Raw genomic sequence first — 21,561 nt, 5'->3', positions numbered from 1 at the left:
TTAAGAGTTTGGTTAAGTTGTTGTAGCTGCATTTTCTTTGATGCTATTTTTGCTTGTTCATGTTGTGGCTTGTTTTTGAACAGGTTGACTGGGTGAATATGAAGTGATTTGGGTAAGGGAAAATATTTGCTATTGATGGAAAGCCACCTGTTACCTTTTTGTGTGGATAAAAGAAGAGGGGTGGGCTTGATCGCAGTAACAATCATTTGTGCACATAATCACGAGTTTAATTACCGTAACCATCAATAAAAACTTAAACACGTTTTTAATCTATATTAATTTAAATAGTTTTTAAAACAGTTTTGTAATGTTCTAATTATTATTTTGAAGAGCAAATTTGACATTTGAGAAATTGGGTAGAGCAAAAACTGCCAATTCCAACACATGATTTTTTGTCAAATAAATTATGGAGCCTTGTAACTTTCTGTGTTAAATAAAAGTAAAACATCACCCGAATGACCCAGTGTAAAACTGGTCATTGCTTGAATTTAATATTTGGTAAAAATTGATAAGTATACCTCATGGACTTGAACTGTACACCAAATAATAGATTTTTGATGCTTGTTTTACTCCCTTGTTTTTACCACTTTTAATAGTCCACTGTGCATTTCAAGCATGAAAGTGATTAGTGTGTACCCAAAATGAAACACAGGTATAATTTAGGGCACCATATTTAGAGTTAAAGGATTTTTATTCTCAGTAATCTGCACTTAACTGTTTTTTGCTGTTACTGATGATGGAAGAAGATTGCCTTTTTTTATAAACTTAAAATAAAAATAAAAAAATGCCAAACATTGCAATATTTTCGTTTTCTTTTATTCTTGTGTACTATATCTTTGTTTGTCGGCATGTAAGCAATAAAGGTTTTTTTATCATAATTATCTAAAATAAAAAAAAGGAATATGGATAGAAACGCAGGGGGAGAAAGAAAAAGAGAGCCGGGGAACAAATGAGCAGAAAGACACAGCGCAGGCGCATTACGTACAGGGAGGGGGAGACAGATAAATGGGGGGTAGGAAGGAGGGGAGGAGAGAGATACAGAGAGAGGGGGAGTTAGCATAATGGGATTGAGGGAGTGAGGGAGAAGCCGAGTGAAACAGAGCTGAGCTTCAGCTCATCTTAAGAAGGGAGGTTAGCTCCTCTGCTAGCAGCACAAACACACATACACAAACACACACCTACACACTGACACACACCCATACAGAGCTAACGGAGCTAACACAGAGCCAGCACCAGGGAGACTGCAGACCAGCAGCCATGACAGACACAGGTGAGTAAATACATATGTGACATTACCTCTGTGTGTGTGTGTGTGTGTGTGTGTGTGTGTGTGTGTGTGTGTGTGTGTGTGTGTGTGTGTGTGTGTGTGTGTGTGTGTGTGTGTGTGTTTGTGTGTGTGTGTGTGTGTGTGTGTGTGTGTGTGTGTGTGTGTGTGCTTCACATGGGTAATGACGTATAATACCAGCTGTGATTTCTGGCATCATTGGACAGTATGTATGGTGCCATGCAGATAGATAGGCTAATTGCTAATAACTAATTAATTATGCTTCATGTTTCCTGTAAAAGGAATTAGGGATCAAATGTTTACAGTTTACAAAAGCTACTGATTCAGTGACACACTGATCATACAAGGAAATCCCCATGAATTTTTATAGCAGGCTGATATGTTTTTTTTTTTTTAATTTAAGAACAAATCTTCAGTCCATCAAAGTCACATTTGTTTACCTCTAAATAATTTAATCACATCATTTAATCATTCACATTAAAATAATTAAAATGAACTAAATAACAGACTTTATTTGGTTTGACTCTTTAAAAACATTAGTTTTCTGCTTGTGTAGAGTAAAACCATGGGGAATGAACCCAAGCGTGTTACCTTTGATTCAGAGCTAACGAATAATGAGCGGTTGATGATCATACTGCATGTTGCAAACAAGGTAAAGGAGCACTTGCCAGAGAAGACAGAGGACTTATGTCACCAAGTGGACCAATCATAGGGCAGGATGGGTAGTTACATATCTGAGGAGGTGCATGTCAGGATACGTGTGTAGGCTTCTGCATAACAGAGCTACATAGACCTACAGCGTTTGTCACAGTGTAGATTCAATGCAGAGTTTTATATCAGGATTAAGTCTTTAGCAGCTGAACAATTAGGGTCTGTGTCAACTGTTTACTTTACAAACCACTGCAACTCAGCATTTTCAGTAGGGATGGGTACCTTTCACATTTGAAACAATATGGGCCCCACCCCCAGTAGCTGGCAATCAGTACTTTATGGTACCCATTTTTGGTACTTTTTTTGTGTTTATGTGGTAAAAAAAAATCATCTTTTTAATAATAAAACTTTTTTTTCCTTTCAATTTAACATAGTTATTCTTCAATATATAACCTTGTGTTCATGACCAGAATGTAAAATCCCCTACTATTCCACTCCCTCACAGTCACAAGGATGCATTTATGGAACCTAAACATGGTACGTTTTGATTTCATGTGAATCAGTGCCTGGTAATTTTGACAGTATTCCTATACCTATCTATAAAAGTACCTAATTCGGCACCTATCCCTAATTTTCAGATCCCAGCAGTAAAATTGCATAAAAACTAAAAACCCAAGTCACCAGCTGCTTTTATGTGCTAATAGAGCTCTCAACTGAAAACAGTGTAACATTTGGAACAGCACCTTGCTAGTCATTGTCACAAAATCAAGAGGAGGCAACACCTCCCTTGCCAACTTTATCAACATCAAAAGCCGAGGAGAAACTCATCAGACTCATATTTTCAAAAAACAGTTTCCAGGTCAAAGCTGCTGCTAATACCAGTTTAATTTCCTGTGTTACATTTTCTTTGTATAAATTTAGTATGGTGGTTGTGCTGCAGGACAGCTTTCATAACCCAGTAAGTGTGAGTGCCAGTGACAAGCACTATGGAATTGAGATTGTGGGTGCTGCCAGTGCAAAAAAAACGCCATCAGTAAAAACAGGTCCACTGAAGACAGTTTTGTTCCTTTATTCCTTCCTCTTCAGCCACAGACCCATATACAAATGTGCTCCTCTTTGGCAGTGAAAACCAAGACTGCAACATCAAAAAGATAGAAATGCCCACTTAAAGAAAAAAAAAATGTGCCATTGTTGTAGCTTCCATCCATCCATTTTCTTCAAAGTATGAGAGATGGAGCAGCAGTTTAAGCAAGTCACCAGATGTCCCTATCCCAGCCCCTCCTGGGCGACTCCAGGTGTTCCAAGGCCAGGTGGGATAATCAGGGTCTACCCTGAGGCTGCCTCCCAGATGAGTGCGCCGGAAACACATCTAAAGGAAGGCATCCAGGAAGCAGTCTCATCAAATGCCTTAACCACAAACCACCTTAACTGGCTCCTTTGGATACAAAGGGCTGCCAGTGGCTTTACCCAGAGCTCCCTTTGGATGTCCAAGCTCCTAACTCTACCTCTAAGTCTGAGCCCAGCCAGTCACCTTTCAGAAGAAACTCACTTCAACCGCCTGTCTGTGCAGTCTCTGTCTTTTGGTCACTATTCACAGTTCGTCTCCATAGGTGAGGGTTTGAACATAGATGGACTGGTAAATAGAGAGCTTTGCCTCCTGACTCAACTCCTTCTCTCCTGCATCAGTCCAGCAGAACGCCTCCACCGTTGCTGATACAGCACCAATCAACCTGTCAATCTTACGATCCATTTAACCCTGACTCATGGATAAGACCCTGAAACCTGCCTCACTGGGGGTAAAGACTTCTGCAATCCAACATTTACCCGTTGAGTACTATGGCCTCAGTTTTTGGGAGTGATTGCTTCGAAAATAAATATAAAAATAATAGTTAAACAAGTAAAGTTGCTAAAGTAATTAGCACAGTTGTCAATTGGACACATATAGTGTCACATCACTTATTTACCCACATTTTATGTGTCATGAAATGTTATATATTTTAAATGCCTGTGTCCCTGCGAGGTGACACCTTAAAGTCTTGAAGAGTAAAGGAAGAGAAACTGTTCACTCCCCAGCAGCTAATTTAAAAACTGAAACTATGAAAAACAGATTACACCATCTTATTATTTAGAACATCTGTTTCTTTATCTTCTCATTTAATGATCCATTCATTAGACTTCAGTATGCACGCTTCACAATAACTGCAGCCCTCAATCAACAGCTCACGTCAAAGCAACACTGAATATTGAAAAACCCATGCATGTACTCATGTGAAGACACACTCACACATTAACACACACACATTGACGTAGGAGGTTGTCTGACAGCAGATTTCACTCTGAGCTATTTTCATTCAGCTTACAAGAGATTATCAGTGGTGATCACCATCTGCAGGTCTGTGAGTGTGTGCATTTGTCTGTCTCTATCTCTGTGTGTGTGTGTGTGTGTGTGTGTGTGTGTGTGTGTGTGTGTGTGTGTGTGTGTGTGTGTGTGTGTGTGTGTGTGTGAATGCTAATTAGAGGTGCTGCACATGAGTTGTTCATGCAGCAGTAAAGGTTTGCAAGCTTGACTTCATGGCACAAAGGATTTCACAGTAGACCGTTGGTGTGTAAGTATAGTTTGTGTTTCATACAGGGCTTATTAAGATATCAATAGTGTAGCACTGTTATTAAATGCATTATGCACAGAACACTTCAGTCAATAACAGTCAGCAAACCACTGTACTTCTGCAGACAGGGTCACCAGAAACAAATACTTTACACACTGTTTGAACGATGCTGAAGCTGTGTGTGTGTGTGTATGTATGTGTGTTGCAGACACCCTGAGCACTGCCCTACAGGCTCTCAGTGTAAGCACAGAGCTGATTGAAGAGGAGCTGAAGCCTCACTTGGACACATTGCTGACTGCTCTGCTGGAGAAGAGTAAGACCTGCTCACATCTCTCATCTCACCCTGTAATTTTTCTTCTCTGGCGTTGTGGCAGATGCGTCTGTTACTCTGGTGTGTGTAAACAGGTGTGTTTGTCATTCACAGAACAAGATGCTGCAGTGGAGATTTCCAAAAGTGGTATTCTCCCAACGCTGGCTCAGACATTACAGAGGAAGAGCAGGCTGAGCTGCCAGGTGGCACTGGTGGTAGCGGAGATGGCTCGAGAAGGTGTTTTTTTTTTCTATTTATTATCCATGATATCGAATCATTTCACAAGGAGTTCTGACAGTTTCTCTCCATCTGTTTGTTCTGCATTTTGTTGTGACTGGAGTTTCTAACTGAGAGGCTTGTCAGGTTGAATTATTCTCCTCACAGTGAGACAGGTTCTTGGTTTGAACCAGAACTGAGTTTTCATGTTCATTGGGTGAAATGATTATTATACAGAGCACAGACTGACTGTATACTGTGCAAGAAGTCATGTGACTGTACAGTGGAGACTTTTTGTAAAGGCTTTATGTATTGTCAGTCACTTTACTGTGTACTGACAAGGCGTGGGCCGAAAACAAATTTTGCTGGACGCATTGTTGACAATAAACGATATTATTCAAAATATTATTTTGAGACCAAATAATCCGCTAATGTAAAAATAGTATGCCATAATAATGCAATAAGACATTTCTCCATGAGTCTTCATCAGCCTATTTCAACACTGAAGCTGTGGCGTTTCACTTGATAATCATCTTTTTTCCTCCTGATTTCTACTACATTATTCCACGTTGCCCTCACCAGCCCACAAAACTCACTTGCTGCACTCACACTTCATTAGCCTGATGCTAGCAGCCCTGATTCCCCTGGAGACAAAGATTTTGGATGACTGACAAGAGTGTTCACTCCGTTCACTCTGCTATTAAATGAACGCCTCCAGGTGCTGAGAGCGATCCACTGAGTGAACCCTCTTGACATCCAGCCTGTTTGGAGGCAAGATTAATTGATTATTGACTATCGGCCCAGGCCTAGTACTGACTCTACTCATCTTATATTTTTTTTACTCTAGTCATGACCACATAAGAGTTTCTGAGAGTTTGGATTTGAAGTTTTTATGTGCCCTGGCTGAGCCAAGGTCACCAGCTTGTTTTTTTCTTTGGGTTTCACTTTCATAACTGCAGCAAGACCATAATATCAAGATGAACTAGTTACATGCTCTCAAACTAAACCTTAGGTATGTGAGAGTTGCCCCCTGAATCTCATCTGGAAACTCCCGGCCTTTTCTGATCATATCATCCGTTCAAAAGATGAAAATTCACACAGAGACACACTGACTATTTAAGACAGTAAGCACCTGTGTGATAGTTCTCACTCTGAAAAAAGTAGACTCCTTCTTTTCCTTGCCTCTGTTTAAATGTGCCTCAATATTCTGTGGAAAGCGAAAAAACACATTTAAAATAAGGTCCTTTTTTACAAGGAATTTGCCCTTCTTACAATTTTGTCTGATCTTGTTTTTGAAGTTTTCCAGACCAAGCCTAAGATGTGGATGGAAATTAGATTGATCAAAATAAAATATACAACACGGAAATAAACTGAAGGAGAAAAGAAGTCAGACACAAAAACGGAGCTTGAAGTAAACCCAGTAGTTACAGTAGTAATGCTTCTCTCTACCTGCATTTGTGTTTTAAGCCACTGGTTTTTGTAACTTTTTAGTTTCCCAAGATAAAGTCTAAAGGATACATGAGTGAGAACATCAGATGTTACATTGTTTTTCATGCTTTCAAACCAAAGTTTCTCATTCTTCATTGTAAATTGAGAGTCCACCCTTCTTGTCTTGTGGTGTACCACTAGACTCCATCCTGGGCTCCAGCTCCTTTATTCAGCCTGTAAGACAAATCATTCCCATTTTTACAGCAGCACACCATCCACAGGCAGATGATATGAACTTGCACTACTGTATCTGTGTTGTAGCCGCAGTGAGGGAGCCCTGCATTGAGGCTGGTCTGGTGAAGGTTCTGGTTCCACATCTGAACAGCGACGACCCAGAGATGCTGCTGAACACTGGAAGAGCCATTGGACGGATCTGTTTTGATAACTGTGAGTGTGTCTTTGACTTTGTGCTGGAGTGTGACATACCAGAATTTCACAACTTCATGCAAAATTAAACAGCCAGGTTTAATAAACGTTGCAGTTTTGATCAATTTGTACTTTACTTGGAATCTGAAAATCACTGTGACCAAATGTGACCAAAATTAATCCTTTGATATTTCCCCTCAGGGACACTGTGATAACACCACAGGGTGTCACTTTACATTATTATTTACTTTGCTATTGATATCTTTAAAATGCTGCTTGCTCCAGATCTTTATTTGTGAGGCAGACTGCTGAGCTATTCTTACAACACTCCTCCATAACAGCTATAAATTGAGTTCATTAATTATATACTCAGTTTCTCACTCTGACTGTTTGTCCATATTGAAAGTGGCAGCTGCCCAGGCTCTGAAGCATTTATAAGAGAGTGCTGATTTTAAAGAGTAACTGTACTGTGAGTAATGAGTCCATTTCTTATCCGTGGATTAATTCTGATAAAGCACCTGAAAAAACACACACTCAGTGGTGCATCTAGTAAATATCAAGTATATGATTTCTTGTGCACAGGCATTCCACTGAGATAAAGAGACAAAGTTTGCATTCCGCAACAGACACAACAAACAGTCTCAAAACATCCCAATCAGCAATGCTTCCTTTTCAAAAAGCTTCCTGGGTGGTAATCAGCAACTTTTGGCACAAAAGTCTCAGAAGTGGCCCATGAAATCCTGAAGAGACAGATTTTAAATGGGGCTGCAGGCAGACAGTGAGATACAGAGGGTCTCTCTGAAGGTTTATTATGCAGCTTTCATGCTCAGATTCAAAGGTATCATAATTTATGATCATTTAAATTTAATGAATTGCATGAAGGTGTTTTTCCCCCATCAGTAGCATAATTAATTTTAAGGCAGCGAGACAAGTTGCTGAAAGAGAACAGTGTTGTAGAGTTGAAGTGCCTTTATCTCTCTTTGGGTATTTCTCCCCTCACTGTCTGAACCAGCATACCAACAGGACCAGCTAGTCCAGAGTGGTGTAATCCCAAGGCTGGTGACCATCATCAGGGATTATCCTGAGAATGACCCACTGGTCAATGTGTGCCTGCTGGCTCTCTGCAACCTGGCTGACATAGGTAAGAGTTTACAAATAATCTTATTAATTACAGAAAAAAAACACTCGCTGGCCAATGTCAGAATGAAGAATTTTCATGCTGCAACAATTTGGTCATAAACCATTTTTAAGCAGATGTTTTCAAATGTTTTCCTGGTTACGTTGGTAATATGTTGATGTCTTTGACCATTTGTAGATCTAACAGTGTATATCAATCTTTATTTATCCCTGTCTTCTCTCATAGAGAGATATTTATGGTTTTAAACAGATCCCTCATAACATTATGTTATGCTGATAACCGACCGTCTGTCTGTAGAAATATGACTATTAGTAATAGATTTGTGTGTTCGCAGACTCAGCACGGGAGGCTTTGGCCGATCAGAACGTTGCAGAAGTTTTGACGTTCCAGTTGAAACGAGCCCCTGATGCTGAACGTCGCCATGTCATACTGGAAATACTGGGATCACTGGGAGAGAGCGGTAAGCGCTGCTGAGGAAATGCTTATCTAGTCCTCTCACAGTGGAGACCCCTAATCTCTTTTTCACACACATACATAGACATGCACACACATATCTGTAAAATCAAAGCACGTGATTTGATGACTTAGATGATGGAGATCTTTGCTTTATTAGATTTTGTAGATTAAATGATAATCTGTCTTATCAAATAATAACATTTAATAAGACTTACATTTTTTTTCTTTTTTGAATATTTAAAGAAGCTGGACATGTTGTGTCAGGCAGGGAGGAGAAGGAGTGGAGGTCACGGGCTGTTGGTTGAGTTGTTCAGTGAGTCAGAGTAGCAGGTGTTTTGAGGGAGAGTGTTCCAGAGAGTTGGAGATGCCAAACCCCTGTATCCCAGAGTGCTGTGCCAGGTCTTGGTGATTTGGTACAGGAGTTTGGTATCTGAAGATCTGAGGTGGTGAGAAGAGCAGTGGCATTTGAGAAGGTTAGTTAGGTATCAGAGGGTGAGGTTATTAAGGACTCATTTATAGTGATAAGGCAGGGAATTCTAACACGTCTCCACTCTCACTTGTCCCTGCTAATCCTGTGCTAACCACACTATGCTGCTGTCTTGAAGTGGCACCTTCTCCTTTTAAGTCTACATGTTTGTATTCTATTAAGCGTGTATGTATGTATGTATTGTATGTAACCCATGAGGGGATTTTATATATCCCTGGAAAGTCTAAGCAGGCTGCTTGGCTAACCCAGGGAGCACTATGAAAAGCTTTAACACCAACTTTAACTGTATTTCCATTTGGCAATAAATAGTTCAAATCTATGACAAGAGATTGTGTCCTGACTGGACCATAGTTTTTTAAAGTCAGTAAAGGAAAGACCTTAAAATGATGCTGTATGTCCAATATAGAGATTGTGAAGGCGCGGTTGAGTGTTTCTGCAGCAGAGGAGGAGAGGGTGAGTGAGTCGTGCAATTTTATGGAGGTGGAAGAAGGATGTTTCGACATTTGTATCTGTTGTTGATTCTACAAAAGGCAACAGGTTTCATCAGCTCAGTTCTTTTACCGTTTGTTTTTGATCAAATCCCAAGAAGATAATGAATGAGAAGAGGGCAGATGATTAAACCATGGTGGAGGTAGATGCGTAATCAGCAATGAAATGAATGTCCTTTAACCTGTCATGTTCTTAAAGGCCTTTCTCTTATTGTGAAACAGAGCGAAAAACACGGGAGGACCCATGTTCACTGACATTATCTAATTAAGAAAAGATCAAAAAGTCAAACAGTAACTTACTTAAACGGTCTAAGAACACAAAATGAATTTTTAAAAAAATGCCAGAAAGAAAAAACAAAGACATCATAGGAAGCAAAGACCTCTGAAACACAAGAGATGAAATAATGATCTGAAGACACAAGAATAAATACACATCAGGTGATGAGCAACAGGTGTGGACTCAGGACACAGGTGAAACTAATGAGGGTAAATAAACAAGAGGGAATTACGCAAACCAGGAAGTAAAACTAAACCCAACAGACAGGAAGCAAGACCTGCTAAATAAAACAGGAAACAAGACAGACTTAAACTTTTAAAATACAAACACTCTAGGGATCCAGCACAAGTCATATCTCCTTAATAAACATATAATTACTTAAGGATAACTTATTACTATTACAGAATACAAACAGGGAGGAAACAAGACATGAAATAATCTACAAATTAATAGAGGAAATCAAAAACACATTGCAACACAAAGAGGAAACAACATGTAACAAGCAAGCATGTCAGACTGGAGATTAAAGGAAGTTTATGAAGAGCCCATGAGAAAAGGGCCAATGTCCATGGACAAAGATGCCTGAGTGTCCCAGCCCTAACCCTAATATTACATGAAGAAAATCTTTTTTTTTGTCCTCTCTCTTTTATTGATATGGGTCATTTATTGGAGCTCAGCATTAGTCGTTACATTTGACACCATTCCTTCTCCACTGTTCATATTGCTGTCTCAACAGACACACTGAAGCTACAGTTTGCAGAGTCTGGAGTACCAGAGGCTCTGTCAGAGATGATCCGGGCTCTGCAGGGGGGCTCTGACCCTCACGATCTCTGCAGCATCAAGATTGCTTCCAACCTCATTGTGTCTCTGCTTTTGGGAGGTGAGTGCAGCTGCAAACCCGTGGGTCATCTGTGAGTGTGTGTTCATTTGCGCAGCAGAAACTCCTTTTCAGGCCAGGTAGAATTAACTCATTGGCCGCCAGTCATTTCCAGGGCACCCTGAACCATCTTTCAAAACCCAAAGATTGTTGTTTACTAGGACTATGTATACACTGAAACTTCCAAGGGAGAGCAGACTCTCCTCTTCCAAGTCTCTTTTCCTGTTTTCGATCCAAAAACACAGAGACAGTGTATTTTTTTGGAATGCACTTGTCTCAGGTGCCCCATCCTTTGATCCTCCCCATGAGCTCCACTGTCTCTTCGCACGATCATACTGCTCTTTCTCTCCATACTACCGCAACACATTCTCAGTTCGGGTGTGAGCTGCCTGAACTTTTCTGACTTGCAACATCTCCCTTTGTCTCTGTCATCTCACATCTTCTCCTTTTATGTATCTTCTCTCATATCTTCTCGTATCTTCTTCCACAGAGCACCGCTCTCACCTATAGTAGTTAAAAAGTCCCATACAAATTAACAAGCCCGTCAGACCCCGCCTCCCCCTGCTGAAAAAACATGATTGACGTCTATAGACACAGTTAATGGTTGTAATTGAATTGACGCCTATAGACGTCAATGTCAGCCAATTAGAACTTATAAATTGTTTGTGTGCGTGTCGGTGTGTGTCTTCTTCAGATGAGTCCATGCAGAAGTGCTTCGGTGAGGGGTCAGGTCTGGTGTATCAGGATGTCCTGTCGTGGCTGCAGAGCTCGAACACTCAGCTGCAGCTCTCAGGAGCTCTTGCCATCGCCAACTTTGCCAGAAACGGTAACAATTAAACCAACAACATCAAGTGAAGAGATCTCTGACCTCACTCAACCTCAACGTGACATTTTGCATTTTGGTGAAAACGTTGACATTTATGTCTTCTTTGATTAAACAGTGTTAAACAAGCTGAACTTATTGTTTAAAATGGATCAAAGCTACAGTTTTTAATCACAAAAGGCTTAATTAAACTTTTAAAATGTGCACTAAAAATCAGTGTAACAGAGAAATACAAATATATTCTTATTGTGTTATTTTTGTACCGCACTCAGTTTGTTTGCTGAGAGTTTTTTCAACTAGTTGCCCTTTGAAACAGCTCTGAAAGTAACTATGGAGTGAAAGGAATAAACAGGAGTGGAGTTAATCATCAAGCCTCAGAAGAGTACACCCTGTTCTTTTTTCATTTTAGAAACACTATAAATATAGTGTCAGTATAGTGATGTTTGGACTCTATCAGCTGGCTTCTTTTCAAAGCTGAACACTGCAAAAAAAGGAATATATGCAACTGTTTATGTATGATTTAGTAAAAAATGTCTTATTACACTTAATATGAGCCACAGTCAGTTTTTTACAAGGTCAGTAAATGTCTTATTTCAAGATGTTAAAAGACCAGAACTATGCCTGATTTGCTTGTTAAGACTAAAGACTACATATAAAGTCTAAAAAGCAGTTATAACTACACGCAATGCATAGAAAACTCACTTAGATTTTAGTTTTTACAGTGGGGACATAAATTAAACCCACTTGTACAAAACATGAATCTTTTATTTTCAGATTTCTCTCACATCACCTTAGGTCCAGCGGGTGAACATGGAGGAGCACAAACTGTAGGTGTTTCAGAAAGGTGAATCGTGGAGATACAGTATTGACACATTTACTTTAGTCCTGAAAATGTGACAGTTTTCTCAAGGTGAGTTGGGCGTGTTGAAAAACAAGCATCCAAATTCAACCTGACTCCACCCAGACAAATTCTTGTTGGGTTTTGCATTGTGTTAGTTCCACACGTCAACACAAGCAAGTGGGTGTGGTACTAATGTTTATATAATGCTGTTAGTGTGATCGTGAAATGAAGCAGCTTTTCTGCTCACCAGTAATTCCCTTTCCATTTGTAAAATTCATCATGTTTTGCCCCTAAAACAAACCTCTCTTTGGTCCAGCAGGGGACACTATAGTCTCATGTGCATGTGAATTAAATGAGAGAAAGGAATCGACTTATTCTGATCAGATAAAAAACACAGAATGAAAAATGAGTACTCCTGAAGTACATGTTTTATATTTAAATTTGTTGTTGTTGTTGTTGTTCACAATGTTTCAGAGAAAACATGTTATTTCAACACGGTTGGACTTATTCCTTGACAGCTTGGAAGATGTCTCTCTAAACTTTGAATTTAAATATTTTAGTGTTAAAGTGCACAACCTTCCTCAGTGGAGTGTGTTACTGTGTTTCTGTCAGACAGTAACTGTGTGAAGATGCTGGACCTTGGCGTGGTTCCTCACATCCTGACGCTGTTGGAGAAGCATGTTGACGAGGGCGATGTGTCTGTTCAACATGCCGGTCTGAGTGCTCTCCGAAACCTCGCTATCCCTGGTACAGAGATTTATCAGTCCACCAGAAAAATTATCACATCTGTGAACATGTGAGAAATTGAAACATTTTCATTTGGTTTTCTTTCAGCCACAAACAAAGTGAGGATGTTGGAGGACGGAGTCACCGAGAGGATAAAGACGCTGCTGCGCTCAGATATGCCTCCAGTTCAGTTCAAACTTCTGGGAACATTACGCATGATGGTGGATGGACATGGTGAGATCAGGTGTCTTTAAACATTGTAAATATTCTAACATACAGCTTATTGTATTCAGTGATTAATCCACACCTTAGCTTTGATTGCATTTGTGTTCAAGCAGAGTCAGAAAGTGAAGCGTCCTCTTTAAGACAAGGATGTTAGGGCTCCAAGAGCACATGGTACAACTATCTGTTGAAGTCAATGCACGGCGGTATACCCCAAAAATCACATTTCCATACTAACCACCCTTTTTTAACTCTGGAGAAATGAAGCATCACCTAAGTTCAGTCAAGTTTGTCTCACAGTACATTAGCTGCATCTTTGCACCTCCTTTTCTTTAATTTATTTTTTATGACTTAAATCAGATAAAAGAGGACAGTGGGTAAAGCAGGAAACAGGGTAAGAGTGTGGAATGACAAGCAGGAAACAGGCTGCAGGCTCGATTCAGACTTGGGCCATCCGCTCAAAGCTGAAACTCATGGGATGTGACCAAGACAGCTTCAAAGGGGCCAACTGTGCCCCCTTGCACCTCCTTTTATACCTACATGAGCTGTGCTCTCCCCACCTCAGGCTTTGGCATTCAACATGAGCATGAACAAGGGAAGGGGGTTCCCAGAACACAGCACTTGATATCTACCCAGTTTCTGTTTGTCTGTTTTTGTTGTCTTTTCTAATCCAAATTATCACTGAATTCCTCTTTAATTCTGTTTCTTTCTCCGGGGTGTGTTAGAGGAGGCAGCGTTGGTTCTGGGCAGGGACTCCGTGCTGCTCGCTCGGGTCATGGAGTGGTGTGAAGCCAAAGACCACGCAGGAGTCCGTGGGGAAGCAAGCCGCTTGCTCGCCGCTCTGATCAGACACAGCCGCAGCGCCGTGAGTTCATTAAATCCATACAGAGCAGTAGGCACATATAGAAACGCACCCTCTGCTTGAGTACACTGGCTAACTAAGCCCTAAGCTGCAGTAAGAGATAGAGAGTTACCCTGTTTATTTCCAGCATGACAGCTTTACACAGTTCAACTCTGAAACTGTGATATTATATTACGCAGCATGGCCAGAAACCTTTATGATTTTGAGGACTTCCACTTCTTTAGAGACATGTGAATAACTTAAGTGGAAGGCCAAGGCCTGAGGTGGGGAGAGCACATCTCTCCTCTCTTATATTTAGTTACTTGTGTATTTATTTATTTATTTATTTGGAAGGGACAGTGCATATTAATGAGCATTTTAATGCAGTATCATTAAAAATATGCCAGAGTTTGCTAATTAACAAATAAAAGAGATGAATGTGTGAAAAATCAAAGCAGGGAGAGCAGCAGCAGTACATGTAACATGGACAGACAGAGCCTAGAAGGAGGGGCTGGTGTTAAAAGCAGCTGTTGCTTTATGGGCTAAGCTTGGCTTCACGTCCGGTCTGAACTAACACTGTGCTCATTTTGTAGATGCTGTGCCATCAATGTTCAGGAGGACCAGAGAGGGCAGGGAGGTTATATTTATAGCTAGGGACATTGAATTAGATTGAATTAAATGCATAGGGGCTTCTGTGGTACAATACAGCGTGTGTTACTCTGACTGTTCAGCTTCTTTCTCTGTCTTAAAAATGTGAAGTCACTGCTCCGATAGTTCTTACACTACGGCAGCTGACCATCTATTTGCTTACATAGAATAATATTAGACATTAATTAAAAAAAAGTCAACACATTATGTTAAACTTCAAAATAATTAAACACCAGGCCACCACAGCGGTCTTGTCAAGATCAAGGTTTCTGGACACCAGAAACAGGTGCAACAGACCCAGTTTACTCTCTAATTTCACTTCATGGTTCAGCCCTCTCAGTTGCTCAGAGCTCCTCTCTTGATGTGATGATACACACACATACACACACAAAATGTACTAAATCACACACATACACAGCAATGAACACACATTATTAACACTGACTGGATATCTGCAAGTTCATTTAATCTGTTCTCAATAACACGGCGCACACTCTCACTGAACATCTGATTTCCCCTCTTACAGGAAGTCGTGCGTGCTGTAGCCAAAGCGGATGGAGTTCGACATCTTATCTCCATGGCAACAAGCGAGCATGTGATCATGCAAAACGAGGCCCTCATTGCCATGGCAATAGCATCCGCCATTGACATTGGTAAGAGTTCATGAAACTTAACAAAATCATGAAACGTGTTCAGAAACACAAACTTTATGGAAGATGTTCATTGTGTTATTTTTGATCTTAAAGGAGATGATGTCATTGTGCTGTGCTGTGATAAGGCTCCTGTAATTCCTTTGTTTCTATGTGTGTGTAAATGCTGCAGAGTCAATGAAGGATGCGTTCAGGGACGCTGAGCTGTTTCCTCTCTTGAAGAAGATGCTGGAGGATCCAGTTGGAGCAGTTGAAGTGAAGTTCAGTGCATTAGGTCTCATCTGCAGCCTGGCAAACTGCAGTAAGTTTTTATAGTCTTTAATCTTTAAAGTAAAATACACTTTTCTGGAGGTGTTGTAGAGTAAAACAGGTTTTTTAGAACAAGATGGTGCAATACCATTCAGATTTTTAGGGGAGTCTGGAGAGATGTGCTTTCTCCTCTCAGTCTCTGTGAGTTCACTGAGCTGCAGCATTTTGGAACAGCTGAAGAGTCTTTATTGACTACCTAGAACAGCATTATAATAGAGTTACAGAAATCCAACCTAGAGGAAGTAAGGCATTATGAAGGATATTGCACAGATTGGAAAAAGTTTGTTATTGTTGTTGAGACCTAGCTGGATCCATCATAGCTTAACATTTCAACCTTGAATTCTGTTTACGATCTTTCTTCAAGCCTTTTTTCCTCTGTGCTTACTCACGCTCTTCTCTTCTTTGTTGTTTTTATCTCCAGGTGCAATGAAGGAAGAGCTAAACTCTGTGAACATGAAGGAGAGTCTCAGTAAACTGACAGATCACAGCAGCAGTAAACTTTCCTCTCAGGCCAGCTCCATACTGGCCGTGCTCTGCGATACCAGTTAAACCAGTACAAAGCATCAAAGAATTACAACTCCACTCTGGATTTGTTTATTAATTTATTAAGTGACAAACTTTGATAAACATGATCAAATGCACAGACTAGGATATGTAATGAGTTATCTTCACTAAATATCTCCAGTTTTTGGGCTGTAATCACTAACTGTCGACGAGCAACACTGCATTTCCTCTAAAGCTTTTAGCCTCATCTCATGAGCATCATCAGTGGGCAAAGTCTGCCTGGTTGTCATTAATCTGTATAAGTTAGGAGGCAACGAGCAGATCAGTGTTACAATCAGGATTTCTACAAAGTGAATATATTTCTTTTTTAATCTGTGGTCAAAGAAAAAGTGAATCATATGGGGCAAGACTTTATCAAAGCTTATCAATTGACTTAAAATGTTTTCAATGGTTTTAAAATTTATTGACCTAGAGTCATGAATAAGACCACCGGCTAGGATTGTAGATCAAAGCTGAATGTAAAATACTTTGGGCTTTCTCACTATGGTTTAAATCAGTGGTCCCCAAACTACGGCCCGGGGGCCGGATACGGCCCGCCACCCCATTTTGCCCGGCCCCCTGAACAATACCAGAGGCACATTATGATTGTCTGTTTTTCAGTCCAGCCACGTGATCGAGACTTACTTGCATAGAACGTAACTTTCTATTCCACCCTTCTGCAGTTTGTGCCCTATCTGAAACCCCTCCCTTAAAAAAAATAAATCCTGTTATACAACCATACTGGTAGTGAAATGTATTGTGCTGGTAGGTGATGTATCACTTTGTTTGGTTTCTTAGCCTGCTTGCTTTCTGGTTTTCACAGTGAAGTTAATGACAGAGAGAGCTGGTGTCTACAAGAAAGTTAACATTTCATGTTTTTTTTTTCTCTGTGAAAAACCTGAAACGGGTTATTTAATTATTATTCAATTCATAAATAGTGTTATATATTTCATTAATGCTGTTATTATTTTTTTCTGATTTTTTTTTTTCCTTTCAAGATCCCAGAAAGGATTATTAATATTTGGTTATGTGTGGCTTTCTGGGAAACAGTAAATATTTACGTTTGGACACCTCTGCAATCGTCACACTATTTTTTTACAAACTGACCCCGGCCCCCCATTAGAGAGAGGAAAAGTTGTTTGGCCCTGTCGGGAAAAAGTTTGGGGACCCCTGGTTTAAATCAAAGTTGTAAAATATACTTTAAGACTGAGGCTAAAGCTGGTCCAGGTGACCAAAGACGTCTGAACAACCAGAGCAATGAACTCCATCCAATCATTTTAAACTGTCCTGGTTGTGATTTATCATTGGCACTTTGTTTGGAAGAAGCAACAAGCAATAAATCTGATTTGAATTACTAATACTCAAACTTCTATGGTGCATTACATACAGTATCTCAGAGTTCTGAGTCTTAATAATCAGAGCTGAACTGAATATAGTCTGAAATTGAATGTTATATCTGTTTTATGTCACTGTGGTGAGCATTAACTTATCCTACGACTGTTTTAACCAAATGTTTGGCAGTTCGGCCAAAGGCTGTCTGACTGAAGCACATTCAAAAGCAATTATCTCACCTGTGGTACAGTGTAGTTTAGGAAGTCACATGTTTATGACAGGTGTATGTGTATGTTGAGTGAGTTGTTGCAGTGGTGAAATATTGGAATACGTGATTAACAATAGACTGTTAAAGTTCAATAAATAAGTTTGTCTTGTAGCCAAAGAGGGATTAGTTTTGATTGGGGACCAAATATGGTCCTTGAAATAATATTGGATTTAATGCACCTCTAGCCTGAAATTGTGTCTGCGGTGATAAAATCAAGAGCATGCTAATGGTCATTGAGGAGATGGAGTGTTTAAACAGACGCTCTTAAAAAGCTTTGCAAAGACTCAGATTGATAATCGATCGGTTGAGAGCCTTAAGCTGCAGTTAAATAAAAGTCTTCAATGATATCTGACAAATAACTTCACATCTCATATACAGCAGGATTGACTAAGAGTTTACGAGCAACTGATTCCAGTGTAATCCTAAAATTCAGAAATTGTTTGATAGAACAAGCCCCTGATTTTGTTTGTTCAGAAAAACCCTTGAAGGAACAAAAAAGGGTTCCAGTCTCACGAAAAAGCTTGAACTAAGGACTCGAGAAATGAGGACGCCACAGATTGAGCTGTTGCCATTAACACACCTGTACATACTGTACAGTCCACCAGAACACTACTACAACTCATGTACAAGTATCCTTACATTATCCAGTGTGTATTTACAGGTGGTTAATCAGACACAGGGGTGAAAACTAGCATGTGTGTTCTTCAAAACAAAAAGTGAATGATGTGAAAACAGGTGACCTAATGTTTCATATGATATCTCTATCTAAATATATTCTGTGTACAAAAAAAATGTCACTGAACATTTATATTTGACATTTTGTTGTCTTTGTTTTTTCAGAGAGCAGAATAAAGTTATGCAACCCATTCCCCCAGCTGGTTTCTGATTAATGAATTCTTTTAAATTTTCTCAGCAAAAATCGGGGGGTGACCCAGCAACACTTTCACAGACACAGTCAGGTCACCACTTTTATAAAACAGCAGCAATCCGCCCAGCTCTATGGGAAAAGCTAAAGTTATGGATATTGTTCTGAGGAGCCCATGACCACTAAAGTAAGGAAACATGAGGAATACAGGGAATGATTAAATATTTTTATTAGTAATTTATGATTCACTGTTGCCTTTCCAGTCACATCTTGTGATTTTAACTCCCAAATCTACATTGTTGGTTTGTGCCAGCAGATGGCCATCTATACTATTCTGAAGTGTCCATCATTTCATTACTGACTCTCTTGTGCTTGTGGCTTGTATTTTATTGATTTTGACCCACAAATTGGTAATCGATCCTAGAATGTAAAATGGTTAAAAAACAAATAGTTGCTACTCCATGCATGTTATATATTGTGCTCTCGAATGCAATTAAAAAGACAAATGACATTTTTTAAATAATGACCACAGAGCAATGGAATAAAGTTAGCTTAGCTTCAGCAAAAACTTGCAGCACTAAACTCTTTCCAGCATCTGTCTGCTTGTCTGAAGCTATTCTTTCCTTCCATGCAGGAAATGGCCCTAAATATATATTTCACTATTAACAACAGCAAAAAAGAGATGACACTTTGTATTCCAGACAGTTCATACTTCTACAGAGCAAGCTAAAAGATAGAAGCTGTTGGTGTGTGTACGACACTAAGGGATGATATTTTTCACCCAGTTGTACTGCATGTTTCAAATATTTCAAAGAGGCGCTCAAAAACGAATGTGCAGTTTTTATGCAAGTGTTAATTATGAAGAGCATAAAACACAACAGTCTCTGGAATGTCGTGACAAATAATGACACAAGGATGGATGAAGGGAAAAGGTGAAGAAGTTAGGTAAAGTCAGGTTCTCTCCTTTCATTTTCCTTTAGCGGTTTCCTCAGCCACATCCATCAGATCATCCAGCAAATCTAAGAGACAAAAAATATCATTAAGTCAGTTATAGTTTAAGTTAGAAAGTATGAGATGTAAGAAATGGGTGTATTCTCTTAACATCAGAGACACTTCACAGTTTCTGGATACATTAGAAATAACCTCAAATTTATCATTAATGATATGAGCCACGTTCTTCAAGTCACTAACACATTTCTGTGTGAATGTGGAGTAGACAGACAGACAGACAGACAGACAGACAGACAGACAGATAGACAGATAGATAGATAGATAGATAGATAGATAGATAGATAGATAGATAGATAGATAGATAGATAGATAGATAGATAGATAGATAGATAGATAGATAGATAGATAGATAGATAGATAGACAGACAGACAGACAGACAGACAGACAGATAGACAGATAGATAGATAGATAGATAGATAGATAGATAGATAAATAGATAAATAGATAGATAGATAGATAGATAGATAGATAGATAGATAGATAGATAGATAGATAGATAGATAGATAGATAGATAGATAGATAGATAGATAGATAGATATGGGCTTATTCACACATTCCTAAAGGTGTGAAGTGTGTCTAAGGTCACCATATTTTCAAAACAAATAGCAAGTACTTTCCCAGAAGTCATCAATTTTCTGCTTTACCTAAATCTCAGGCAATTCATAACAATCGAAAGACAGTCAACTCTGCTTCTGTAACTTTGTTACAACCAGAACTTTAAACAAGTAATTACCCACACACTGTCGGAAGTAAAAGTACCTCTTAAGTTCTTAAAGTAGAAAAAGTGCTTTGTTATATGTTCTGTTATGCAACAAGAGGGTGCTATTATTTCTGTGTTGGTGTAAAGTGAGGATAGTTTGTCGAAGTAGAGGTGAAGCAGAAATCTTCTTGTTGAACTACAAAACTAAAAAAGCACTCAGAGAGCACAGACCTCCACCAAGTATATTGTAATTGCCATGCAACCTAGTCCTACTTTAATGTAATACTCCCTTTCTGCAGATTGTCTGCTACAATTTGGTGTTAGTTGCAGGTTTGTACTTTAATTTGTTACCTGACAGTGTTGAAAATTGTGTTGCCCCAGCACATATTTCATATTCTGGTTCTTAGTATCCAGAATATTGCCAGGATCTGGCGCGTACTTTTACATCTGTCAGAAATTATGGTGACCTTCTCTTGTACTGTATTTCAAAGCAATACGACCATTTTATACGAATTATATACACGTATGGTGAAAATGGCCCTATCTCACAATGATAAAGAATACTATAAAAAAAATCCTGGATTCAGACTGTGATCCAGATCACCTCCAAAATTTAATCACTTCTTACTTATCCCATTTTGAACATTTCCTGAAAATTTCATCAAGATCCGTTCGTAACTTTTTGGAGTTGTGTTGTTCAAACAAACTCTCCCAAAAACATAATCTTCTTTGCGGAGGTAACAAGTGTCGTTTTCACAATAGATGAGACTGAGCCCATTAAAGAACCGTTGTATGGTCTCATGGCTGTGGAGGTGGTCAAACTGAAAGTGCTTTGTTTGTTTGCTGTTCTTTTTCTAATTTTCCTACTGACTCCGTAGGTTCCAACTCCTAATACATACCCCCATCATTTACTCCTATCCTTGGTCCTTTCATCCCTCCACTGAATCCTTCTTGACTTCCTGCTGCACTTTGTCCACCATCACCTCCAGCAGCTCCTGCTTGATCACTGAAGAGACCTTCAAATCCTGTTTTTTTGTCTCTTCCCTTATCGTCATCGTCCCTGTCAAAGATTTTCGAGAAGAATCCCCCCTTGTCCTCGTCCTCTTTTTTGTCATCTCCAAAAGAGAAAAGTCCT

At 39.5% G+C, this 21,561-nt stretch overlaps 1 protein-coding gene across 1 annotated transcript; it reads left to right on the top strand.

Annotated features, from left to right (window-relative positions):
• Positions 1-1,012: 1,012 nt before the first annotated feature.
• On the top strand, positions 1,013-17,410 carry LOC141795475 (rap1 GTPase-GDP dissociation stimulator 1-B). The gene is made up of 14 exons (XM_074676368.1): positions 1,013-1,270; positions 4,751-4,855; positions 4,967-5,089; positions 6,818-6,943; positions 7,935-8,063; positions 8,395-8,520; positions 10,505-10,648; positions 11,340-11,471; positions 12,922-13,056; positions 13,144-13,269; positions 13,983-14,122; positions 15,273-15,399; positions 15,569-15,697; positions 16,127-17,410. Exons 1-14 carry the CDS (start codon positions 1,258-1,260, stop codon positions 16,252-16,254), a joined length of 1,683 nt encoding a protein of 560 aa, XP_074532469.1. The 5' UTR covers positions 1,013-1,257; the 3' UTR covers positions 16,255-17,410.
• The last annotated feature ends 4,151 nt before the right edge of the window (positions 17,411-21,561 follow it).

This window comes from Halichoeres trimaculatus, unplaced genomic scaffold, assembly GCF_033239565.1.
Source record: "Halichoeres trimaculatus isolate MK-OKI-2021-1 unplaced genomic scaffold, fHalTri1.1 fHalTri1_scaffold_8, whole genome shotgun sequence".
NCBI classification, from domain to species: Eukaryota; Metazoa; Chordata; class Actinopteri; order Labriformes; family Labridae; genus Halichoeres; species Halichoeres trimaculatus.
The sequence above is the reverse complement of the archived record's forward strand: the minus strand, read 5'-3'. Positions and strand labels throughout refer to the sequence as shown.